Below are 19,748 nucleotides of genomic sequence, written 5' to 3' on the forward strand. Positions count from 1 at the left end.
GTAGCCCACCGTTGGGGGTTCAGAGCAACCCCAAAGTTATCACACCAGCAGCTCAGGGCCGGTCAGGTGCAAAGGTCAAAGAGGTGCCCAAAACACATAGGCTATAATGGAGAGAAGGGGGTGCCCCGGTTCCAGTCTGCCAGCAGGTAAGTACCCGCGTCTTCGGAGGGCAGACCAGGGGGGTTTTGTAGGGCACCGGGGGGGACACAAGCTAGCACAGAAAGTACACCCTCAGCAGCGCGGGGGCGGCCGGGTGCAGTGTGCAAACACGCGTCGGGTTTCCTTCAGTTTTCAATGGGAGACCAAGGGGTCTCTTCAGCGATGCAGGCAGGCAAGGGGGGGGCTCCTCGGGGTAGCCACCACCTGGGCAAGGGAGAGGGCCTCCTGGGGTTCACTCCTGCACAGAAGTTCCGTTTCTTTAGGGGCTGGGGGCTGCAGGTGCAGGGTCTTTTCCAGCCGTCGGGAAATGGAGTTCAGACAGTCGCGGTCAGGGGGAGCCTGGGGATTCCCTCTGCAGGCGTCGCTGTGGGGGCTCAGGGGGGGACAGCTTTGGTTACTCACAGTCGTAGAGTCGCCGGAGGGTCCTCCCTGAGTTGGTTGTTGTAAGGAAATGCCTCCTTGGCATGGTTGCCCCCTGACTTTTTGCCTTTGCTGATGCTATGTTTACAATTGAAAGTGTGCTGAGGCCTGCTAACCAGGCCCCAGCACCAGTGTTCTTTCCCTAACCTGTACTTTTGTATCCACAATTGGCAGACCCTGGCATCCAGATAAGTCCCTTGTAACTGGTACTTCTAGTACCAAGGGCCCTGATGCCAAGGAAGGTCTCTAAGGGCTGCAGCATGTCTTATGCCACCCTGGAGACCTCTCACTCAGCACAGACACACTGCTTGCCAGCTTGTGAGTGCTAGTAAGAACAAAACGAGTAAGTCGACATGGCACTCCCCTCAGGGTGCCATGCCAGCCTCTCACTGCCTATGCAAGTATAGGTCAGTCACCCCTCTAGCAGGCCTTACAGCCCTAAGGCAGGGTGCACTATACCATAGGTGAGGGTACCAGTGCATGAGCATGGTACCCCTACAGTGTCTAAACAAAACCTTAGACATTGTAAGTGCAGGGTAGCCATAAGAGTATATGGTCTGGGAGTTTGTCAAACACGAACTCCACAGCACCATAATGGCTACACTGAAAACTGGGAAGTTTGGTATCAAACTTCTCAGCACAATAAATGCACACTGATGCCAGTGTACATTTTAGTGCAAAATACACCCCAGAGGGCACCTTAGAGGTGCCCCCTGAAACTTAACCGACTGTCTGTGTAGGCTGACTAGTTCCAGCAGCCTGCCACACTAGACACATGTTGCTGGCCCCATGGGGAGAGTGCCTTTGTCACTCTGAGGACAGTAACAAAGCCTGCACTGGGTGGAGATGCTAACACCTCCCCCAGGCAGGAGCTGTAACACCTGGCGGTGAGCCTCAAAGGCTCACCCCTTTGTCACAGCCCAGCAAGGCACTCCAGCTTAGTGGAGTTGCCCGCCCCCTCCGGCCACGGCCCCCACTTTTGGCGGCAAGGCTGGAGGGAACAAAGAAAGCAACAAGGAGGAGTCACTGGCCAGTCAGGACAGCCCCTAAGGTGTCCTGAGCTGAGGTGACTCTAACTTTTAGAAATCCTCCATCTTGCAGATGGAGGATTCCCCCAATAGGATTAGGGATGTGACCCCCTCACCTTGGGAGGAGGCACAAAGAGGGTGTACCCACCCTCAGGGCTAGTAGCCATTGGCTACTAACCCCCCAGACCTAAACACACCCTTAAATTTAGTATTTAAGGGCTTCCCTGAACCTAAGAAATTAGATTCCTGCAACAACAAGAAGAAGGACTGCCTAGCTGAAAACCCCTGCAGAGGAAGACCAGAAGACAACAACTGCCTTGGCTCCAGAAACTCACCGGCCTGTCTCCTGCCTTCCGAAGAACTCTGCTCCAGCGACGCCTTCCAAAGGGACCAGCGACCTCTGAATCCTCTGAGGACTGCCCTGCTTCGACGACGACAAGAAACTCCCGAGGACAGCGGACCTGCTCCAAAAAGACTGCAACTTTATCCAAAGGAGCAGCTTTAAAGAACCCTGCAATCTCCCCGCAAGAAGCGTGAGACTTGCAACACTGCACCCGGCGACCCCGACTCGGCTGGTGGAGAACCAACACCTCAGGGAGGACCCCCGGACTACTCTACGACTGTGAGTACCAAAACCTGTCCCCCCTGAGCCCCCACAGCGCCGCCTGCAGAGGGAATCCCGAGGCTTCCCCTGACCGCGACTCTCTGAAACCTAAGTCCCGACACCTGGAAAAGACCCTGCACCCGCAGCCCCCAGGACCTGAAGGACCGGACTTTCACTGCAGAAGTGACCCCCAGGAGTCCCTCTCCCTTGCCCAAGTGGAGGTTTCCCCGAGGAAGCCCCCCCTTGCCTACCTGCAGCGCTGAAGAGATCCCTTGATCCCTCATTGACTTCCATTGCGAACCCGACGCTTGTTCTAACACTGCACCCGGCCGCCCCCGCGCCGCTGAGGGTGAAATTTCTGTGTGGGCTTGTGTCCCCCCCGGTGCCCTACAAAACCCCCCTGGTCTGCCCTCCGAAGACGCGGGTACTTACCTGCTGGCAGACTGGAACCGGGGCACCCCCTTCTCTCCATTGAAGCCTATGCGTTTTGGGCACCACTTTGAACTCTGCACCTGACCGGCCCTGAGCTGCTGGTGTGGTAACTTTGGGGTTGCTCTGAACCCCCAACGGTGGGCTACCTTGGACCAAGAACTGAACCCTGTAAGTGTCTTACTTACCTGGTAAAACTAACAAAAACTTACCTCCCCCAGGAACTGTGAAAATTGCACTGTGTCCACTTTTAAAATAGCTATTTGTGAATAACTTGAAAAGTATACATGCAATTGAAATGATTCAAGGTTCCTAATGTACTTACCTGCAATACCTTTCAAACAAGATATTACATGTTAAATTTGAACCTGTGGTTCTTAAAATAAACTAAGAAAAGATATTTTTCTATACAAAACCTATTGGCTGGATTTGTCTCTGAGTGTGTGTACCTCATTTATTGTCTATGTGTATGTACAACAAATGCTTAACACTACTCCTTGGATAAGCCTACTGCTCGACCACACTACCACAAAATAGAGCATTAGTATTATCTCTTTTTACCACTATTTTACCTCTAAGGGGAACCCTTGGACTCTGTGCATGCTATTCCTTACTTTGAAATAGCACATACAGAGCCAACTTCCTACAGTTGTTCTCCACCAGTCGAGTCGGGGTCGCCGGGTGCAGTGCTGCAAGTCTCACGCTTCTTGCGGGGAGTTGCAGGGGTCTTTAAATCTGCTCCTTGTAACAAAGTTGCAGTTCTTTTGGAGCAGTGCCGCTGTCCTCGGGAGTTTCTTGTCTTTTTCGAAGCAGGGCAATCCTCAGAGGATTCAGAGGTCGCTGGTCCCTTGGAAAGCGTCGCTGGAGCAGGTTTCTTTGGAAGGCAGGAGACAGGCCGGTAAGTCTGGGGCCAAGGCAGTTGGTGTCTTCTGTTCTTCCTCTGCAGGGGTTTTTCAGCTCAGCAGTCCTTCTTTTTGTAGTTGCAGGAATCTAATTTATAGGTTCAGGGAGAGCCCTTAAATACTAAATTTAAGGGCGTGTTTAGGTCTGGGGGGTTAGTAGCCAATGGCTACTAGCCCTGAGGGTGAGTACACCCTCTTTGTGCCTCCTCCCAAGGGGAGGGGGTCACATCCCTAATCCTATTGGGGGAATCCTCCATCTGCAAGATGGAGGATTTCTAAAAGTTAGAGTCACCTCAGCTCAGGACACCTTAGGGGCTGTCATGACTGGCCAGTGACTCCTCCTTGTTATTCTCATTATTTTCTCCGGCCTTGCCGCCAAAAGTGGGGGCCGGGGCCGGAGGGGGCGGGCAACTCCACTAGCTGGAGTGTCCTGCGGTGCTGTGACAAAGGGGTGAGCCTTTGAGGCTCACCGCCAGGTGTTACAGCTCCTGCCTGGGGGAGGTGTTAGCATCTCTACCCAGTGCAGGCTTTGTTACTGGCCTCAGAGTGACAAAGGCACTCTCCCCATGGGGCCAGCAACATGTCTCTAGTGTGGCAGGCTGCTGGAACCAGTCAGCCTACACAGATAGTCGGTTAAGTTTCAGGGGGCACCTCTAAGGTGCCCTCTGTGGTGCATTTTACAATAAAATGTACACTGGCATCAGTGTGCATTTATTGTGCTGAGAAGTTTGATACCAATCTTCCCAGTTTTCAGTGTAGCCATTATGGTGCTGTGGAGTTCGTGTAAAACAGACTCCCAGACCATATACTCTTATGGCTACCCTGCACTTACAATGTCTAAGGTTTTGCTTAGACACTGTAGGGGCACAGTGCTCATGCACTGGTACCCTCACCTATGGTATAGTGCACCCTGCCTTAGGGCTGTAAGGCCTGCTAGAGGGGTGTCTTACCTATACTGCATAGGCAGTGAGAGGCTGGCATGGCACCCTGAGGGGAGTGCCATGTCGACTTACTCATTTTGTTCTCACTAGCACACACAAGCTGGTAAGCAGTGTGTCTGTGCTGAGTGAGGGGTCTCCAGGGTGGCATAATACATGCTGCAGCCCTTAGAGACCTTCCCTGGCATCAGGGCCCTTGGTACCAGAGGTACCAGTTACAAGGGACTTATCTGGATGCCAGGGTGTGCCAATCGTGGAATCAAAAGTACAGGTTAGTGAAAGAACACTGGTGCTGGGGCCTGGTTAGCAGGCCTCAGCACACTTTCAATTCAAAACATAGCATCAGCAAAGGCAAAAAGTCAGGGGGTAACCATGCCAAGGAGGCATTTCCTTACACAACCCCCCCCCAAACGAAAGAGGATGAGACTAACCTTTCCCAAGAGAGTCTTCATTTTCTAAGTGGAAGAACCTGGAAAGGCCATCTGCATTGGCATGGGCAGTCCCAGGTCTGTGTTCCACTACAAAGTCCATTCCCTGTAGGGAGATGGACCACCTCAACAGTTTTGGATTTTCACCTTTCATTTGCATCAGCCATCTGAGAGGTCTGTGGTCAGTCTGAACTAGGAAGTGAGTACCAAAGAGGTATGGTCTCAGCTTCTTCAGGGACCAAACCACAGCAAAGGCCTCCCTCTCAATGGCACTCCAACGCTGCTCCCTGGGGAGTAACCTCCTGCTAATGAAAGCAACAGGTTGGTCAAGGCCATCATCATTTGTTTGGGACAAAACTGCCCCTATCCCATGTTCAGAGGCATCTGTTTGCACAATGAATTGCTTGGAGTAATCTGGAGCTTTTAGAACTGGTGCTGTGCACATAGCTTGTTTCAGGGTGTCAAAGGCCTGTTGGCATTCTACAGTCCAGTTTGCTTTCTTGGGCATTTTCTTGGAGGTGAGTTCTGTGAGGGCTGTCACAATGGATCCATATTCCTTCACAAACCTCCTATAGTACCCAGTCAAGCCAAGGAATGCCCTGACTTGAGTCTGGGTTTTTGGAGCTACCCAGTCCAGAATAGTCTGGATCTTGGGTTGGAGTGGCTGAACTTGGCCTCCACCTACAAGGTGTCCCAAGTAAACCACAGTTCCCTGCCCTATCTGGCATTTGGATGCCTTGATAGAGAGGCCTGCAGATTGCAGAGCCTTCAAAACCTTCTTCAGGTGGACCAGGTGATCCTGCCAGGAGGAGCTGAAGACAGCAATATCATCAAGATAAGCTGCACTAAAGGATTCCAACCCAGCAAGGACTTGATTCACCAACCTTTGGAAGGTGGCAGGGGCATTCTTTAAACCAAAGGGCATAACAGTGAACTGATAATGCCCATCAGGTGTGGAGAATGCTGTCTTTTCTTTTGCTCCAGGGGCCATTTTGATTTGCCAGTACCCTGCTGTTAAGTCAAAGGTACTTAAGAATTTGGCAGCCCCTAATTTGTCTATGAGCTCATCAGCTCTAGGAATGGGATGGGCATCTGTCTTGGTGACAGAGTTGAGACCTCTGTAGTCCACACAAAACCTCATTTCTCTCTTCCCATCTTTGGTGTGAGGTTTGGGGACTAAGACCACTGGGCTAGCCCAGGGGCTGTCAGAGTCCTCTATTACTCCCAATTCCAGCATCTTGTGGACTTCCACCTTGATGCTTTCCTTAACTTGATCAGACTGTCTAAATATTTTGTTTTTGACAGGCATGCTGTCTCCTGTGTCCACATCATGGGTACACAGGTGTGTCTGACCAGGGGTTAGGGAAAAGAGTTCAGCAAACTGTTGTAGGACCTTCCTACAGTCAGCTTGCTGTTGGCTAGAGAGGGTGTCTGAGTAGATCACTCCATCTACTGAGCCATCTTTAGGGTCTGATGAGAGGAGATCAGGGAGAGGCTCACTCTCAGCTTCCTGGTCCTCATCTGTTACCATCAACAGATTTACATCAGCCCTGTCATGGAAGAGCTTAAGGCGGTTTACATGGATCACCCTCTTGGGGCTCCTGCTTGTGCCCAGGTCTACCAGGTAGGTGACCTGACTCTTCCTTTCTAGTACTGGGTAAGGGCCACTCCATTTGTCCTGGAGTGCCCTGGGAGCCACAGGCTCCAGAACCCAGACTTTCTGCCCTGGTTGAAATTCAACCACTGCAGCCTTTTGGTCATACCACAACTTCTGGAGTTGTTGGCTGGCCTCAAGGTTTTTACTTGCCTTTTCCATGTACTCAGCCATTCTTGAGCGAAGGCCAAGTACATAGTCCACTATGTCTTGTTTAGGCTCATGAAGAGGTCTCTCCCAGCCTTCTTTAACAAGAGCAAGTGGTCCCCTTACAGGGTGGCCAAACAGAAGTTCAAAGGGTGAGAATCCTACTCCCTTCTGAGGCACCTCTCTGTAAGCAAAAAGCAGACATGGCAGGAGGACATCCCATCTCCTTTTGAGTTTTTCTGGGAGCCCCATGATCATGCCCTTTAATGTCTTGTTGAATCTCTCAACAAGGCCATTAGTTTGTGGATGATATGGTGTAGTGAATTTATAAGTCACTCCACACTCATTTCACATGTGTTTTAGGTAAGCTGACATGAAGTTGGTACCTCTGTCAGAAACCACCTCCTTAGGGAAACCCACTCTGGTAAAGATACCAATGAGGGCCTTGGCTACTGCAGGGGCAGTAGTCGACCTAAGGGGAATAGCTTCAGGATACTTAGTAGCATGATCCACTACCACTAGGATGTACATATTTCCTGAGGCTGTGGGAGGTTCTAGTGGACCAACTATGTCCACACCCACTCTTTCAAAGGGGACCCCCACCACTGGAAGTGGAATGAGGGGGGCCTTTGGATGCCCACCTGTCTTACCACTGGCTTGACAGGTGGGGCAGGAGAGGCAAAACTCCTTAACCTTCTGGGACATATTGGGCCAGTAGAAGTGGTTGACTAACCTCTCCCACGTCTTGGTTTGTCCCAAATGCCCAGCAAGGGGGATATCATGGGCTAAGGTCAGAATAAACTCTCTGAAACCCTGAGGCACTACCACTCTCCTAGTGGCACCAGGTTTGGGATCTCTTGCCTCAGTGTACAGGAGTCCATCTTCCCAATAGACCGTATGTGTTCCATTTTTCTTGCCTTTGGACTCTTCAGCAGCTTGCTGCCTAAGGCCTTCAAGAGAGGGACAGGTTTCTTGTCCCTTACACAACTCTTCCCTTGAGGGTCCCCCTGGGCCCAAGAGCTCAACCTGATAAGGTTCCAGCTCCATAGGCTCAGTTCCCTCAGAGGGCAGAACTTCTTCCTGAGAAGAGAGGTTCTCTTTTTGGTGTTGTGTTGCAGCTGGTTTCCCAGCTGACTTTCCTTTTCTCTTGGTAGGCTGGGCCATTTTTCCAGACTCCAGCTCTACTTTTTCACCCTGTGCCTTGCACTGTGCCCTAGTCTTGACACACACCAGTTCAGGGATACCCAGCATGGCTGCATGGGTTTTCAGTTCTACCTCAGCCCATGCTGAGGACTCCAGGTCGTTTCCAAGCAAACAGTCTACTGGGATATTTGAGGAGACCACCACCTGTTTCAGGCCATTGACCCCTCCCCACTCTAAAGTTACCATTGCCATGGGATGTACTTTAGTCTGATTGTCAGCATTGGTGACTGGATAGGTTTGTCCAGTCAGGTATTGGCCAGGGGAAACCAGTTTCTCTGTCACCATGGTGACACTGGCACCTGTATCCCTCAGGCCCTCTACACTTGTCCCATTAATTAAGAGCTGCTGCCTGTATTTTTGCATCTTAGGGGGCCAGGCAGCCAGTGTGGCTAAATCCACCCCACCCTCAGAGACTAATGTAGCTTCAGTGTGACACCTGATTTGCTCTGGGCACACTGTTGATCCCACTTGGAGACTGGCCATTCCAGTTTTAGCTGGATGGGAGTTAGAAGTGGTATCTTTCTTTGGACAGGCCTTGTCTCCAGTTTGGTGTCCAGACTGACTACAGTTACGACACCAGGCCTTTTTGGGATCAAAGTTTTTACCCTTGTACCCAGAATTGTTTTGTGAAGAGGCTCTGGGCCCACCCTCCTGTGCAGGTTTTTGGGGGCCTGTAGAAGACTCTTTACTATTTTTGTTTTTGGCTGTCTCACCACCTTTCCCCTGGGGAGGTTTTGTGACCCCTTTCTTTTGGTCACCCCCTGTGGAAGTTTTGGACACCCTAGTCTTGACCCAATGGTCCGCCTTCTTTCCCAATTCTTGGGGAGAAATTGGTCCTAGGTCCACCAGATGCTGATGCAGTTTATCATTGAAACAATTACTTAATAGGTGTTCTTTCACAAATAAATTGTACAGCCCATCATAATCATTTACACCATTGCCTTGAATCCAACCATCTAGTGTTTTTACTGAGTAGTCTACAAAGTCAACCCAGGTCTGGCTCGAGGATTTTTGAGCCCCCCTGAATCTAATCCTATACTCCTCAGTGGAGAATCCAAAGCCCTCAATCAGGGTACCCTTCATGAGGTCATAAGATTCTGCATCTTTTTTAGAGAGTGTGATGAATCTATCCTGTAGGAAGTTGGCTCTGTATGTGCTATTTCAAAGTAAGGAATAGCATGCACAGAGTCCAAGGGTTCCCCTTAGAGGTAAAATAGTGGTAAAAATAGATAATACTAATGCTCTATTTTGTGGTAGTGTGGTCGAGCAGTAGGCTTATCCAAGGAGTAGTGTTAAGCATTTGTTGTACATACACATAGACAATAAATGAGGTACACACATTCAGAGACAAATCCAGCCAATAGGTTTTGTTATAGAAAAATATATTTTCTTAGTTTATTTTAAGAACCACAGGTTCAAATTTAACATGTAATATCTTGTTCGAAAGGTATTGCAGGTAAGTACATTAGGAACTTTGAATTATTTCAATTGCATGTATACTTTTCAAGTTATTGACAAATAGCTACTTTAAAAGTGGACACAGTGCAATTTTCACAGTTCCTGGGGGAGGTAAGTTTTTGTTAGTTTTACCAGGTAAGTAAGACACTTACAGGGTTCAGTTCTTGGTCCAAGGTAGCCCACCGTTGGGGGTTCAGAGCAACCCCAAAGTCACCACACCAGCAGCTCAGGGCCGGTCAGGTGCAGAGTTCAAAGTGGTGCCCAAAACGCATAGGCTAGAATGGAGAGAAGGGGGTGCCCCGGTTCCGGTCTGCTTGCAGGTAAGTACCCGCGTCTTCGGAGGGCAGACCAGGGGGGTTTTGTAGGGCACCGGGGGGGACACAAGCCCACACAGAAATTTCACCCTCAGCAGCGCGGGGGCGGCCGGGTGCAGCGTAGAAACAAGCGTCGGGTTTGCAATGTTAGTCTATGAGAGATCAACGGATCTCTTCAGCGCTGCAGGCAGGCACGGGGGGGCTTCCTCGGGGAAACCTCCACTTGGGCAAGGGAGAGGGACTCCTGGGGGTCACTTCTCCAGTGAAAGTCCGGTCCTTCAGGTCCTGGGGGCTGCGGGTGCAGGGTCTTTTCCAGGCGTCGGGACTTAGGTTTCAGAGAGTCGCGGTCAGGGGAAGCCTCGGGATTCCCTCTGCAGGCGGCGCTGTGGGGGCTCAGGGGGGACAGGTTTTGGTACTCACAGTCGTAGAGTAGTCCGGGGGTCCTCCCTGAGGTGTTGGTTCTCCACCAGCCGAGTCGGGGTCGCCGGGTGCAGTGTTGCAAGTCTCACGCTTCTTGCGGGGAGATTGCAGGGTCTTTAAAGCTGCTCCTTGAAACAAAGTTGCAGTCTTTTTGGAGCAGGTCCGCTGTCCTCGGGAGTTTCTTGTCTTTTTTCGAAGCAGGGCAGTCCTCAGAGGATTCAGAGGTCGCTGGTCCCTTGGAAGGCGTCGCTGGAGCAGAGTTCTTTGGAAGGCAGGAGACAGGCCGGTGAGTTTCTGGAGCCAAGGCAGTTGTCGTCTTCTGGTCTTCCTCTGCAGGGGTTTTCAGCTAGGCAGTCCTTCTTCTTGTAGTTTGCAGGAATCTAATTTTCTAGGGTTCAGGGTAGCCCTTAAATACTAAATTTAAGGGCGTGTTTAGGTCTGGGGGGTTAGTAGCCAATGGCTACTAGCCCTGAGGGTGGGTACACCCTCTTTGTGCCTCCTCCCAAGGGGAGGGGGTCACAATCCTAACCCTATTGGGGGAATCCTCCATCTGCAAGATGGAGGATTTCTAAAAGTCAGAGTCACCTCAGCTCAGGACACCTTAGGGGCTGTCCTGACTGGCCAGTGACTCCTCCTTGTTGCTTTCTTGGTTCCCTCCAGCCTTGCCGCCAAAAGTGGGGGCCGTGGCCGGAGGGGGCGGGCAACTCCACTAAGCTGGAGTGCCCTGCTGGGCTGTGACAAAGGGGTGAGCCTTTGAGGCTCACCGCCAGGTGTCACAGCTCCTGCCTGGGGGAGGTGTTAGCATCTCCACCCAGTGCAGGCTTTGTGACTGGCCTCAGAGTGACAAAGGCACTCTCCCCATGGGGCCAGCAACATGTCTCTGGTGTGGCAGGCTGCTGGAACTAGTCAGCCTACACAGACAGTCGGATAAGTTTCAGGGGGCACCTCTAAGGTGCCCTCTGGGGTGTATTTTGCAATAAAATGTACACTGGCATCAGTGTGCATTTATTGTGCTGAGAAGTTTGATACCATACTTCCCAGTTTTCAGTGTAGCCATTATGGTGCTGTGGAGTTCGTGTTTGACAGACTCCCAGACCATATACTCTTATGGCTACCCTGCACTTACAATGTCTAAGGTTTTGTTTAGACACTGTAGGGGTACCATGCTCATGCACCGGTACCCTCACCTATGGTATAGTGCACCCTGCCTTAGGGCTGTAAGGCCTGCTAGAGGGGTGTCTTACCTATACTGCATAGGCAGTGAGAGGCTGGCATGGCACCCTGAGGGGAGTGCCATGTCGACTTACTCGTTTTGTCCTCACTAGCACACACAAGCTGGCAAGCAGTGTGTCTGTGCTGAGTGAGAGGTCTCCAGGGTGGCATAAGACATGCTGCAGCCCTTAGAGACCTTCCTTGGCATCAGGGCCCTTGGTACTAGAAGTACCAGTTACAAGGGACTTATCTGGATGCCAGGGTCTGCCAATTGTGGATACAAAAGTACAGGTTAGGGAAAGAACACTGGTGCTGGGGCCTGGTTAGCAGGCCTCAGCACACTTTCAATTGTAAACATAGCATCAGCAAAGGCAAAAAGTCAGGGGGCAACCATGCCAAGGAGGCATTTCCTTACATATCCCTACACTTTCCTGTGAACATTTCCCAAAGGAGAGCACCCCAGTGAGATTTGTTCACTTTTCTGGTTTCACAAGCCCTCTCAAAAGCTGTGAACCATTTGGTGATGTCATCACCATCTTCATATTTAGTTACAATCCCTTTGGGGATTTTCAACGTCAGGAGAATCTCTGACCCTAGTTATGTTGCTGCCACCATTGATGGGTCCTAGGCCCACCTCTTGTCTTTCCCTTTCTATGGCTAGGATCTGTTTTTCCAAAGCCAATCTTTTGGCCATCCTGGCTAACTGGATGTCCTCTTCACTGGAGTTATCCTCAGTGATTTCAGAGAGGCTGGACCCTCCTGTGAGGGAGCCAGCATCTCGGACTATTATTTTTGGAGTCAGGGCTTGAGAGGCCCTGTTCTCCCTGGATAGGACTGGTGGAGGGGATTCTTCCTCCAGTTCACTATCATCCTCCTCTGTGTTATCCACAGAGGGGTTGGCTCTATCATACTCTGCCAACAGCTCCTGGAGCTGTACTTTGGTAGGTCTGGAGCCCATTGTTATTTTTCTTATGTTACAGAGTGACCTTAGCTCTTTCATCTGGAGATGGAAGTAAGGTGTGGTGTCGAGTTCCACCACATTCATATCTGTACTAGACATTATTCTTCTAAAAGTTGGAATGCTTTTTAAGAATCTAAAACTGGTTCTAGAATCTAATTCAAACTTTTACAAACTTTTAAACTCCAAAAGGAATGCTAACAGGGACTAACACAAGGCCCTAGCAGGACTTTAAAGAATTTAGAACAATTTCAAATTGCAAAAAATCAAGTTCTAATGACAATTTTTGGAATTTGTCGTGTGATCAGGTATTGGCTGAGTAGTCCAGCAAATGCAAAGTCTTGTACCCCACCGCTGATCCACCAATGTAGGAAGTTGGCTCTGTATGCACTATTTCAAAGTAAGGAATAGTATGCACAGAGTCCAAGGGTTCCCCTTAGAGGTAAGATAGTGGCAAAAAGAGATAATACTAATGCTCTATTTTGTGGTAGTGTGGTCGAGCAGTAGGCTTATCAAAGGAGTAGTGTTAAGCATTTGTTGTACATACACATAGACAATAAATGAGGTACACACACTCAAAGACAAATCCAGCCAATAGGTTTTGTTATAGAAAAATATATTTTCTTAGTTTATTTTAAGAACCACAGGTTCAAATTCTACATGTAATATCTCATTTGAAAGGTATTGCAGGTAAGTACTCTAGGAACTTTGAATCATTACTTTAGCATGTGTGTTTTTTACATAAAACACAATAAGCTGTTTTAAAAGTGGACACAGTGCAATTTTAACAGTTCCTGGGGGAGGTAAGTTATTGTTAATTTTCACAGGTAAGTAAGTCACTTACAGGTTTTAGTTTTTGGTCCAAGGTAGCCCACCGTTGGGGGTTCAGAGCAACCCCAAAGTTATCACACCAGCAGCTCAGGGCCGGTCAGGTGCAAAGGTCAAAGAGGTGCCCAAAACACATAGGCTATAATGGAGAGAAGGGGGTGCCCCGGTTCCAGTCTGCCAGCAGGTAAGTACCCGCGTCTTCGGAGGGCAGACCAGGGGGGTTTTGTAGGGCACCGGGGGGGGACACAAGCTAGCACAGAAAGTACACCCTCAGCAGCGCGGGGGCGGCCGGGTGCAGTGTGCAAACACGCGTCGGGTTTCCTTCAGTTTTCAATGGGAGACCAAGGGGTCTCTTCAGCGATGCAGGCAGGCAAGGGGGGGGGCTCCTCGGGGTAGCCACCACCTGGGCAAGGGAGAGGGCCTCCTGGGGGTCACTCCTGCACAGAAGTTCCGTTTCTTTAGGGGCTGGGGGCTGCGGGTGCAGGGTCTTTTCCAGCCGTCGGGAAATGGAGTTCAGACAGTCGCGGTCAGGGGGAGCCTGGGGATTCCCTCTGCAGGCGTCGCTGTGGGGGCTCAGGGGGGGACAACTTTGGTTACTCACAGTCGTAGAGTCGCCGGAGGGTCCTCCCTGAGTTGGTTGTTCTCCACCAGTCGAGTCGGGGTCGCCGGGTGCAGTGCTGAAAGTCTCACGCTTCTTGCGGGGAGTTGCAGGGGTCTTTAAATCTGCTCCTTGTAACAAAGTTGCAGTTCTTTTGGAGCAGTGCCGCTGTCCTCGGGAGTTTCTTGTCTTTTTCGAAGCAGGGCAGTCCTCAGAGGATGCAGAGGTCGCTGGTCCCTTGGAAAGCGTCGCTGGAGCAGGTTTCTTTGGAAGGCAGGAGACAGGCCGGTAAGTCTGGGGCCAAGGCAGTTGGTGTCTTCTGTTCTTCCTCTGCAGGGGTTTTTCAGCTCAGCAGTCCTTCTTCTTGTAGTTGCAGGAATCTAATTTCTAGGTTCAGGGAGAGCCCTTAAATACTAAATTTAAGGGCGTGTTTAGGTCTGGGGGGTTAGTAGCCAATGGCTACTAGCCCTGAGGGTGAGTACACCCTCTTTGTGCCTCCTCCCAAGGGGAGGGGGTCACATCGCTAATCCTATTGGGGGAATCCTCCATCTGCAAGATGGAGGATTTCTAAAAGTTAGAGTCACTTCAGCTCAGGACACCTTAGGGGCTGTCCTGACTGGTCAGTGACTCCTCCTTGTTGTTTTCTTTGTTTCCTCCAGCCTTGCCGCCAAAAGTGGGGCCGTGGCCGGAGAGGGCGGGCAACTCCACTAAGCTGGAGTGTCCTGCTGGGCTGTGACAAAGGGGTGAGCCTTTGAGGCTCACCGCCAGGTGTTACAGCTCCTGCCTGGGGGAGGTGTGCCAATTGTGGAATCAAAAGTACAGGTTAGGGAAAGAACACTGGTGCTGGGGCCTGGTTAGCAGGCCTCAGCACACTTTCAATTCAAAACATAGCATCAGCAAAGGCAAAACGTCAGGGGGTAACCATGCCAAGGAGGCATTTCCTTACACCAGGCCCCAGCACCAGTGACTCTGTGCATACTATTCCTTACTCTGAAATAGTGCATACAGAGCCAACTTCCTACAGTACTGCCTTGTGAACTTCCAACACACAAAACTTTATACACAGTGCATTTGCTGCAGTGGTGAAAAGAGAGTTGGCCCCATTGTTGGACAACATACTGTGCCTGCAGATGCCATTTCTGCTCCACTAGGTAACATCAACTGAGTTCGTCTAGCCTGGTGTTTAAAGATCCTTGTTTTTAATTTGGTTTTCCTGGCTCATCAAAATGGCACCCATTTATTTCTGAGCAGAAGATTCCAATAGGACTTGTTCAGATCCTTTATGTGGCATTAATGCTTCCCAGTTGGACTGCAGTTGTCTGTCGACTACAGATTCACATAACATGATAATCTTGCAGGAGGTTCTTCTCCTGCACCTGTGCATTTCAGGGGCTAGACATTTCCATCAAGATTACTGGTTTTCACCGTTGCTGAACATAAACCATACACCAACTGGACAGGGTTTCTCGTTCATACATAGATGCATACTCCGTCGCTGAATTTCAGCTTCGGAACAACGTGTAAAATCCTTCCTGTCCTGATGATGACCCTCCATCGGCTTTAGAGCCGAAACGTCCTTGACATTTTGTAGAGTAACAACTTTTTTTTAGAACATAACAGAACTCAGGTGCAATTAATTTTGATTTGTCTGCAATAACAAAACATGCTCTGCTACAATTGGTTTATTGCCTTGCTGCTATCACCACATTTTAAATTTGATCACTTTCCTGCAGGCTTTCTTCAGTTGTTGTTTGCCTCACTCTGCAACCGTGTGACTACTTACACTGTTGAGCACTGTTTTTCCTTAGTAAAAACTTCAACCAATATGTATAAAGTATTCTTGTTAAGAAATTATGACATTAAACTATCTTGTTGCATATTATGTCCCTCTACATAATTATACTCCGCACCCACTAATTACCTTCAGATATAATTCACCATTACCTATTCAAATGCACTGAACTGTTTACATTGATACCTGGTAGGACGACTCTGGTGCTTGTATATATAACCCCATCTTTCCTAAGTTTACAGGTTGCTCCTGTGTTTTATTTATGTACACCCAGGATGAGGCCAAGTGCTGGCCTTCTTCCTTGTTACTAGGTGGAAGCCTCTGCTGGGTTGTGCTTTTCACCTATATTCCTGGCTCTCCATATGAGACAATGTTCAAATCAGAAGTAGAACAATCATGTATACTTATCAGTGTGAAAGGAAGGATATACCATTTTCCTCTTTAAATATTCCTCTTTCCCACCATTCTTTAGTGGAAGCAAAAACAGAGAAGCCTAGTGACTTTAATGTAGCCTACATTGTCCTTCAAAACTGTTTGATTTGAAATTAACGGTAGAACAATAAGCCAAAATATACAAAATGAAAGAAAGAATGCACTTACTTTAGATGAACTTCAGTGCACTGTCGCTGAGGTGCAAAACATGCAATTGCCCAGACCTTTATCTCAATTCCTGTGTGAAACTGTTTATTTCTCATGTCCCACACCCCTTGTACAGGAGTAGCAATTGCTTTATTCTGGAAATAAAAACAAGGTTACAACCCTATGGTGCGATAATACTCTTCTGTGATGCACATCATTCATGACATATCAGATGGATCTCACTTCATGTGTAATAAATTGGTTCAATGTTATCAGGATTCTCTAAAAACTAACTTCAATCAGCTTGATAGTAATAATGTGAGGAGGCTAAGTTAATAAACCAGACACTTAAAAATGAGTGACTATGCTTTGGAATTGAACCAATTAACATTATTAGACATGAGAGGAATTTATATTTAGTGAAAATTGTGGCACAATGACCAAACACATTTGTGATGAACACCACAGTGAAATGTTTCTACAAATACACACAACACTTTTCAATCATGTACACGTTTGTGGGTGCATATATGCTGAATTGGAGTGATTATGTGATGCCAACTAAGCTCTACATCTAGGGTATCTTCACACTAACTGACTGCCCTCAGTAGTCTCTTTGCATTACAATGATACAAAAGAAATGTTTAATATTAATATTTAATATATGAAGAATAAAACCCGATTACAATCAAACATCTTCCTGAGCATCTTTTTAACCTGTACTTCCTTTGCCCTTTTCATACAAACTCGTGACTCATGCAAAAAATAAAAAAAAACTGAAATGATTATTTGAACCAGAATATAAATTAGCTTTAGACGAAGTGTTCATGTTCCAAACCTCAAACGATCAACTATTATTTTTTAATAGCTTATGACTAACAGAAATTTGTGTTTGTAATCTGTGTTGTCACGTTAGATATATTTAATGTTCAGACTTGGTGACCAGTCACAACAGTGGTAAATACTAAGATTTTTCAAGGCAACAAGTCCACCCCAATAGACCTCCTAGCAATACAGTGTTAGAGAACATATAAAACAGCAAGTTCTATGGTGGAATCATCAAGTCTTTCAATAACATTTTACCAGCCATATACTACCTAGGTGGTAGACATTTGAAGGGTATTCAACGGCATAACAATGCCGAAACAGTGGAGCGGATCTATTTTCAAGGATGGATGTAAAATTTGCAGCTACAGCTACTCCTACTTAATCACCCTCACGGTGTCCCCGACCCCTCATTGGGGGCATCAGACATGAGAGGAGGGAGCCAATTTTGTATGGGGAGAAACAAGCAGTCTCAGTAGGATAAGCGGAATCTTGTGCCCGTTCACCCACAATGAAAAAGCTCCTTTCACCCAAATGTCTACTGCATGGGTATCCAGGAGACCCTTGTCCAAGGAAGCTCTCGGGTAACCAAACAAGCCTTGTATATCGTTGATGTGGCCAGATTCCCTGCACAGGGGAGCACTGAGTGGGTGTGTGTAAGCCGGGCTCAAGGGGGTCAGTTATCATTAATTTCTGCTTCTATTTTCTGAATGTAAACCTCCCAGCATCTGATGTCCACTATGTTCCCACCTCTAAGGTGTACCCTTGCTAGCACCTTCGACTTTGCGCATGCCCAAATCAGGAGTGTCCCCAACCATCTCTTGATGCCTGGGGCTGTGGATGCTTTCCACGTCATAGCAATTTGGTGCTTAAAAAGAATGAAAGTGAGGTCAATGAGTTTGTGTGTGTATTTGTCCCTTTTCGCTTTGGGGTGGATCCCTAATACACAGGATTCTGTGGCAGGGGAGAGCACACGATCTACAATGGCAGCTGTGCTTTCTGATACCTCCTCCCAGATGCCCTGCAATGCCGCACACGTCTAGATTATATATCTGGAGTCTTAAATCTGGGGAATTCTGAGGACGCACTGGGAGCATGTCCTTGATGTGGTTTGGGGTGAGGTATATTTGGTATACAAAGTTGACCTGGCACCATTGTTTTCCTTTCAGTGGGTGTGGCAGGGCTGTATTCCACTTCTCCCTAGATCTGTTGGTCGTCCCCTGTGCAGAATATGTAAATGTACAACCTTACAAAGGTATACTTTGATTTTTGCATCACTCTAGGCACGGAACAATATAATGATTCAGCAAACAGGTGTAAGGAATTATTGTTTTGTTTTCTAATTTTTACTCCCGAAAATGCTTTTTCAACATTATATATCACATGGAGTTACAAATATCTAATTTTCAGGATATCACAGATCTTTCCTCAAATATAAATTAAATTGGCCAAACAATGAACCCTTATTTAAAAACAAAGTGGATAGAGGGAATCATCAACGGTAGTAAGCAATATAAACAGACGGCTGATGTATACTTTCTTATTCCTATGTATGTCAATAAAATGGCTGTATCCTTATCTGGGCGCCCTTATCTGTAGTACACACACTTTCTAGATTGATAACGTGTAAGTGTACATCAAGCTTTGCACATACCAGTTATCAAATAATGGCTGCAGAGTTGCAAATTTTCTTCAAAGTATAAAATCGGTTTTGTGGTGAACTGTGATCCCTTCCCGAAACCCACAACGCAACAGGACAATCACAAATAACCCACCTCAGACTGGTTATTTTCTGCAGTAGGTTTCGGACATGCTTTTGGAGCTCCAGGGCAGTTGAGTAATAAAGAACAATCATACAAACTCCAACACCAGAATCGCTTCCACTAACTACAGCCCTCCTCAAGTGCAACAGAAAGTTACCATGGCCGAACCATCATCAGGTTTGCAATCTTTGCCTGCCCAGCGGTCACGAGGAACTTAGCTGTTTGCACTGCCAAACATTTAAAAAGCACAAAAAACTATTATATACAGGACCGAAAATGGTGGCTGATTTAAAAATTTGCATCACTGGGACTCTACAGGGCCAAAGGCGGTCTTCGGATCCAAAGACACTGAGGCAACCTACTTAAAAAGGGACGATCCATCTTGTTGGTCTCCTGGTACACCAGACAGACGTTTCGAAACCCACTCCTCTAATTACAAAGAGAAAAAGTCTTCAGAAGCCCCAATGAAACTTGCAGCTGGAATACTGGGTGTACAAAAGATAGTGATGCCTCATACGCCTGTCCATGTGAAGACCTCAATAACAGTCCTGAAGCCAAGGCAAGCACAGTTCTCAAGAGAGACTATCTCAAAGAGACCTTGCACTAACAGTCAAAAGCCCTGAACTAAAGACACCAAACTTGGAAACCAAACCATGCCTTCTTAGCTTCAAAGGGGCGAACCAACACCTCTTGAGCTTAAGTTGAGTCCGAAGTCTGTCCACAATGTTTCAGTGTACACTTAGATGTCTAGCAGACACTCCGATTTTCAAACTGCCTTTAAAAAACAAGCATTTGCAATGCAACAGGTCTCCCGTTTGCTCATTTTAGAGTTGATAGCTTTGAAACTCCTAACCCGACTTTTCACCTATCGGGCAAAAGTGCATTTATATACGTAACCGAAAAAGTGCAATTAACTATGTAAAGCGCTCGACTTCTGCCAAGCGAGATCACGCTTGTAAATTGGAGAAAAAGAAGTCCACGAGCCCGATGGAAAACAGCGAGCCTCGCATGTTTTTTGTACTTGGTCGCTGCGCTCGAGGAGGGCTAGCCACCGGAAAAGGCATGACTTATGCTTGCCTTCAACTAATG

General features: G+C 48.1%; 1 protein-coding gene across 4 annotated transcripts in view; it reads right to left on the bottom strand.

Moving 5' to 3' along the window:
• AGO2 (argonaute RISC catalytic component 2) overlaps positions 1-19,748 on the bottom strand; it is a 517,474-nt gene that overhangs the window by 254,184 nt on the left and 243,542 nt on the right. For all 4 annotated transcript variants that reach the window (XM_069220804.1, XM_069220806.1, XM_069220805.1 and 1 more), the window contains exon 11: positions 16,093-16,226. In XM_069220804.1, coding sequence (XP_069076905.1) covers positions 16,093-16,226 — 134 coding nt within the window. The remainder of the gene's footprint in view (positions 1-16,092; positions 16,227-19,748) is intronic.

The sequence above is a fragment of the Pleurodeles waltl genome, chromosome 2_2 (assembly GCF_031143425.1).
Source record: "Pleurodeles waltl isolate 20211129_DDA chromosome 2_2, aPleWal1.hap1.20221129, whole genome shotgun sequence".
NCBI lineage: Eukaryota > Metazoa > Chordata > Amphibia > Caudata > Salamandridae > Pleurodeles > Pleurodeles waltl.